General features: G+C 50.7%; 1 protein-coding gene across 1 annotated transcript; it reads right to left on the bottom strand.

Annotated features, from left to right (window-relative positions):
- Positions 1-2,728: 2,728 nt before the first annotated feature.
- LOC149858580 (cathepsin W-like) lies at positions 2,729-6,414 on the bottom strand. Its single transcript, XM_090061558.1, has 5 exons — positions 6,334-6,414; positions 6,193-6,288; positions 5,985-6,078; positions 4,154-4,212; positions 2,729-3,686 (listed from the first exon to the last, which is right to left on the bottom strand). Exons 1-5 carry the CDS (start codon positions 6,412-6,414, stop codon positions 3,573-3,575), a joined length of 444 nt encoding a protein of 147 aa, XP_089917684.1. The 3' UTR covers positions 2,729-3,572.
- Between the last annotated feature and the right edge of the window lie 230 nt (positions 6,415-6,644).

Genomic DNA, 6,644 nt, shown 5'->3' with positions numbered 1-6,644 from the left:
ATCGGCTGGTTGGCGGGGCTGGTTGCAGGGTGGGTACGTACCGCCCCCCCGACTAAGGCAGCACCAGTCACCCATGAATGATGGGAAAATAAAACCCACCGTTTCAGTTTAGGGTGCAAATAATGCAACCCTGAAGGACTAAACCCCCCATCGCTTGTACAAACCCCCCCATAGGCCATTTATACACATACCTTTTTGTCCCCAACATCCTGGGTGCAGCTGTATAGGTGGCAAGATGTTTTAGTTCAAAAGCGCACCACTGCCATTTTCTCAGTGCTGAGGTGCATTTCACCACTACACAACTGCAAGTGTCAGCACTTTTCAAAGCGCCCCATGCTGTGGTGTTTGCAGGTGTAAAAATGCCCCCAGTGTTCAAACTATTTTATCCTCTGAAATGTTGCTGTCCGTGAGCCATTTCTGGTCATGTCTTGCTTTTATTTCATGGCCCTGCTGACTTTTTTAGCTCCAGTAAAAATTCAGGAGAAGTAATATTAACTTGCACGTAGAAATGATGGACAGCAGAGTACGGGAGACACTGTCAATATGCTTAAGAAGGTGAGAGTTTGTTTCATGAATCTGAATCAGAGCAGGTGAATGATCCTAGCTCCACCTCCCTCTGAACTCGCCTGCCACAAGGGAGCTGCTGAAGCCCCCAGGTATGTATCTTGTCATTCTGAGTCCTGCAATCTTGGTGTCTTCCCGGTCACCGGGTGGGCTACTCGTCTTTCTCTGCGTCTGGGGTTTCAGCTGCCCCTTGCTCTGCTCTCATGCCCAAAGGGAAATTGTATATGCCCCACTGCTGGATATATACTGGCTGTGGCAGGCTGATCACCCTGCCCTGCCCTGGGTGCACGATTCCCTCCACCTGATGAGGAGCGTCATCCGGTCAATCTTGCCCGACCCTGCCTTAGTAACAGGGCTCCCACCTGAGCCCCTGTTACACACCTCCTCCCGTAGTTCAATAGCCACCCCCAGGAGGGGTAACCAAAAAGAGTAAAGAAATTAAGGAAAAAAGAAAGGGAAAAAAGTACTCTTCTAAAGCTGGTGTCTTCTCCCGGCCTCAGCTTGGTGGTTCATGGTGTTGTCCTATCTGTCTTCTGTGCACGAAAGGAAGTTGACATTCCCTTTCTTCTTCCCTGCTCAGTATCTTACTGTAAAATAAAAGGATTGAAAGGCCAGGGACCACCTCATCAATCTGGTGATATCCAGCTTAGCTGTTTGCAGCCAGCCTAGAGGGGCATGGTTGGTGATCAACACGAACTCCTGCCCTATGAGGTAATAATGAAAAAGTCCTGCCACCCCCGAATGGCTAAACACTCTTGCTCAGTCCTCGAGTAGCAGGTCTCTGTCAGGGTTAGCTTCTTGCTGGCGAAGGCTATGGGCCTTTCATTGCCCCCTTCCTCCTGGAAGAAAACATCCCTAAGGCGTTTCTCCTGCTGGGCCTTCACAAATGTGCTCTTTGATGATTTCTTCTAGTGTTTTCCCAGGGATAGAGGTAACAGTGACTGGCCTAAAGTTACCCAGCTCATCCCTTCTCCCCTTCTTAAAAATGGGCTCCATGTTGGCCCCTTTCCAGTCCTCAGGGACCTGATCAGAGCACCATGAGTGCTCAAACAGCCATGCCAGCAGCTTAGCTATATGACACCGGCCAATTCCTTCAGCACCCGGGCATGGATGTCATCCGGGCCGGCTGACTTGTACCCATCCAGCCCTTTCAAGTGCTCCTTAACTAAGTCAGCACTAACCTTTGGTAGTCTGGTGCCTTTTGGACATCTGTCTATGCTCAAGGTTGGGGAATTGCCTTGGCCAGTACTTAGGAACACTGAAGTGAAGAACTCATTAAAGAGCTCTGCCTTTTTTTCCTGTGTCAACTACCAACTGACCTGATTTGTCCTGCAGGGGCCCTGTGTTACTCTGCGCTTTCCTTTTGCTCACTATGTATCTGTAGAAGGACTTTTTATTGTCCTTAATCATTGAAGCCAGCCTAAGCTCCAGTCCTGCCTTGGCCTGCTTAACTGATTCTCTGCAGTAGTGGGCCAGAGAGGTGTATGCCTCCTTGGGGGCTGCCTCCTGCTTCCACTGCCTGTAAATCTCTTTCTTTGCCCCCAGTCTTTCCTGGAGTTCCCTGTTCAGCTAAGGGGGCTTTTTTATCTCCTAACCCCCTTTCCTGCATAAGGGAATAGACTCCTTTTTTGCCCCAAGGATCACTCCCTAGAGAAAGCTCCAGCCCTGGGTCTCGGACCCATGTGTCCACACATGCATGCATGTGTCAGACACCTGATTCTTTTGTGTGTGTGTTGAGGTTGGGGGGGGGCACACCTTGGTTCTGTGTATGTGAGTTCATGCATGTGCACATGCATGTGTCTGTCAGATACCCAATTCCTCTGTGTGGAGGAGACACCTGGCCTGCGTGTGTGTGCATGTGTGTGTGTGCACATGCATGCATAAGTCCCAGATGCCTTGGGTTTGTATCCAGGTTCATATATGTGTGTGAGTTGTCTATGTGTCCTGGATGCCTGGGTTGTGTGTGCGCACCTCAGACGCTGTGGTTCAAATGTGTGCATGGGTGCACGTGCATGTGCATGGGTGCACGTGCATGTGCCTGGGCTCCTGGGTTGTGTATTGGCTGTGGGGGTTGATCCCAGCCCCCTGTTGATCCCAGACAGGTTGTGAAGACCAAGGAAGATTTGAGAAGCCTATCCCAGGAAAAAAATCTCCAACTCAAAAATTCAATCCCAAGCCATTTTAATAGCAATGCTAGTACCGGGTACAAACAGGAGCGCCTGGGGAAGACCAGAGGGATCAGGCAGATGAAGTGGTGGATGGGACAGAATCACTCTTACAAAACAAGGCAGAAATCGGGCCTAAAGTAACTGAGCCTTTAAAAGGTGGCAGCCTGTCAAGGCTAAGAAATTTGTCCCTCGGTTCCAGAAACAATGTTTCCAAGCAGCCCCCTTCTTCACTCACGGCAGATAGGCAATAAAAGCGAAGGCCGGGGCTCCTTGCCAAAGATGGTATTTCCAAGGCAAATCTGTGCCTTGTATCCCCCAGTCACAACCAACCAGGACAAGCTCAGTAAAGAGAGATGTCTGACAAAGCAAGTAACCACATAGCTGTGCATGGGCTCTTTCTGCATTAAGATAATATTGCTCCTTCTAATGGGGCAGTCACATGGACTTTTCCAGGTCTATTCCAGACCAGACCAGGCCAGGCAGTAGACCTGTTTCGGTGACAGTAGAAAACTGTCTCTATCGCCAAACCAGATGGACTTGTACCAAGCCACAGCATCCTCCTGGCTGAGCCAGTTGTGTCCTATATTTGAGGACCTCCTCCCCTAAGCATTTCCATCACTGGTTGCCCCTTCTTCCTATCTTACTTCTAGCTAGAGAACAGCAAGCAAACAGGACCTGAGTCTAATACTCCACTACTAAGCAGCCTAAAGCCTACACCCTCTCCACCCCCTCCCCCTCCCCACAACCCCTGCAAGTTTCCTATATGATGCTGTTCATCTTCCTTGCTTGTTGATCATGGTAGGGAAGAGATGCAGCCTATCCATCCATCCATCTGTCCTGTCAGGGTGGGCAGGACTCTATGGCATCATCAAAGTCACCCTCAGACACTGTAGCTGTGACGGGCAATGAGGCAATGCCACAGGCATTGCTTCCACGGTAGATGCGGAAAAAGCCCTGGGGTGTGAATGGGATAAGCAGTTAGGGGCTGGGCACAGCTCTCATACACTCACATGCTGGGATGACCAGCCCCTGATGTGACTCACCCCAAAGCCAGTTGCAATCTGGGGCCCTATATGTCTAGTTATCTGGGGACTTATATAACCAGTCCCCCAAACACCCCACCCCAGAGCCAGCTGCCATCTACAGTGAACAAGGGGGGCCTATATAACAAGCTTCCCATAATCCAAGCCAGAGCTGGGCACCACCTGCAGTAAGGGGACCCTTATATAACCAGCCCCAAAACACACATCACTCCAGACCCAGCTACTGTATATCAGTGCCCCAAACACCCCACCCCAGAGCCAGCCACCATCTGCACTGGTATGACCATACCCACCCACCCCATTGCTGGCTGCATCCCAGCACACAATCCCGGCAGCTGGCACCATGCTCCATTGGCTGTTCTGTGCCCCCCAACTCACCTCCTCCCCCCACTCAGGCCCCCAGGAGTTCTTCACAATCCAGTACGGGGTCTTCTTCTCTGGAGTTGGTGAGGGAAAAGCAGGGGACAGGTCAGCACTGGGGAAGGGCAGTGAATGGTTTAGGAAAACTCTGACCCTCATCCCCTGCTTCCATCTCTGTCAACTGCCTGTTTGTCTCCGTCACACCCCCTGGGGTCCCCAACCCCATCCTGCCTCCCCTGGGGCTCTCCTGTCTTCCAGCCCTTTAATCCTGTCTCAGACACAAAGCAGGATATACATCTAAATAGTAATACAACATAAGAGCTGCCATGGACTGGGTCAGACCATAGGTTCATCTTGTCCCATCTCCTGTGCACATGAAGACAAAGAGTGAAGGCTGAAAGGGAGAGTGAACTGGGTCTCATCAGGGTTCCCCACCTCCCTCCCCTGCTTGCAGCCTCCAGCATGTAAGGTCTAGGAAGTTTTGATTCAGAGGCTATGCCCCTCACTCCCATGCTTATTAACTCCTGATGCCCCTTTCCTCCAAGCATGTGCCCAATCCTTTTGCAGATCTAGCTAAACTCTCAGCTTCTACCACATCTGGTGGCAACAAGTCCCACACTTTAATGACATGCTGGGGGAAAACCAACTGTTAGTTTTAAACTGATTGCCTCCTTATGTATTGGCACCTGCTTTTCCTTTGGATTAAACCAGCAAGACTGAGAAGGGCAGGACACTGGTGCGTGGGCAACTCAGTGTCTCCAAATACACTGTCCAGGCTTTTGCAGCCAGCAGCACTTTATCCTCCAAGCAAGGATTACTTTCAGTGAGATGATGTGTCACTTGACATAATTCTATTGTCTCGCAAGACAGAAAGATGTCTACTACTGCTGGTTTCATGTGGTGATCACTTGTTCTTATGTGGTGAGAGACAGGCAATAATAAATCCCTAGTGACTTTCTCTTCACCATTTAGTATTTTGTAAACCCTTCTCATGCCCCTCCTTAAGTGATCTCTTTTCTAAACTGAATAGGCCTATGTATCTATCCATCGATCCCACACTCTATCCATCCATCTCTTGACCACACTCTCTCTCCCTTTCCCTCTCTATCCCATTATCCTCTCCACACATGAAAGCCCCTCCATGCCACTCATCACTCTTGTTACCCTTCTCTGGATCTTTAGTTCTTCTCTATCCTTTTGGATGTGCAGGGACTGGATCTGGGCACAGTCTTCAAGGTGTGGATGTACCATGGATTTGTAAACAGGCATACTATCAGTGCGGCATGGAGGGGCTTCCATATGAGGAGAGACTAAAGAGGCTAGCAAGACAAGGAGAGAGAGAGAGAAAGGAGAAAGAGACAGATAGATGAGTTGATAGATTGTGGGGTGGATAGATGGACAGGCAGACTCTGGGGTGGATACCATGGGCAGGTAGTGCTGGGTGGATAGATGGATGGATAGGAGGATAGATGGATGGCTAGTAGGTGGGGTGGTTATACAGACAGACAGGTCTACTCAGTTTAGGAAACTGACATCTGAGGCGGGGCATAGGAAACTCTTGAGCACAGGAGTGAGGGGCATGGCTTCTGAATCAGAACTCTCTCGATCTTCAGTGCACAAGGCTGTAAGTGAAAGAGGAACAGAGGATAAATCCTGCTCAGACCCTGTTCGCTCTCCCTTCCAGTACCTGCTCTCTATTGCCATGTGACACAGGAGATGGAGCAAGATGGACCTGTGGTCTGACCCAGTCCATAGCAGCTCTGATGTTCTTATGAGATGCATCTGCCATTACCATCATCCCCCATGCCATCCTGTCTCCCTTCCCCCTGCCTGCCCATCCCCCACTCACCCAGGCCGTAGCCCACCAATAGCACGGCGTGGTTTGTTTCTTCTGGGTTGCAATTGCAAGCCATGTTCTTTGTGATGATGCCCTCTTCATAAAACTGTGGGGGGGAAGGAGCAAAGGTCAAAGGGAGAAGCAGGCCTTAGTAAGGTCAACCAGGGGCTAAGGGCAGGACAGGCTGGGGAGAGGGGCATAGGTCCACAGAGGCTCCTACCTGCAGCAGTTCAGCATTGAGGGCCACAGTGACGGGGCCCCTGGTGGCAATGTGGACAGCCAGCTCTGATGGAAGAGGCCACAAGTGTGTCAGAGCCTGGGGAGCAGGGTGGGATGGGGAGAGACCCCCCAAAGCCCCTACCCATCCTCGCAGCCTCTGGACTGCATGGTTCTCAGGAATCCCACATGGACTGATGCACATGTGTGGCTGAGACATGCACATGCGTGGTCGCACACACAGGTGTGCACACAGATGCACACACCAGACATGCAGGGGTGCACACAGGGATGTACACAGATGCACATACCACACATACAGGGATACACTCAGATAAACACAACATACATGCAGATGGACACACACAGGATTGCACAAAATGCATACACCACATATACAGGGTGCACAGATGCACATGCATGTACCCCAACACACACAAGCCCCCCCAGCAAAAA

This window comes from Crocodylus siamensis, chromosome 8 (assembly GCF_052110815.1).
Source record: "Crocodylus siamensis isolate JL-2025a chromosome 8, ASM5211081v1, whole genome shotgun sequence".
NCBI classification, from domain to species: Eukaryota; Metazoa; Chordata; order Crocodylia; family Crocodylidae; genus Crocodylus; species Crocodylus siamensis.
The sequence above is the reverse complement of the archived record's forward strand: the minus strand, read 5'-3'. Positions and strand labels throughout refer to the sequence as shown.

What these genes read in the sequence shown, in the direction of transcription:
- LOC149858580 (XM_090061558.1), bottom strand. Translation starts at nt 6,414, where the DNA reads ATGTGCATGTCTCAGCCACACATGTGCATCAGTCCATGTGGGATTCCT. An exon ending in ATTGGTGGGCTACGGCCTGG is followed by an intron (nt 4,213 to 5,984) that starts GTGAGTGGGGGA and finishes CACCAACTCCAG; the next exon opens with AGAAGAAGACCCCGTACTGG. An exon ending in GGCCTGAGTGGGGGGAGGAG is followed by an intron (nt 3,687 to 4,153) that starts GTGAGTTGGGGG and finishes TTCACACCCCAG; the next exon opens with GGCTTTTTCCGCATCTACCG.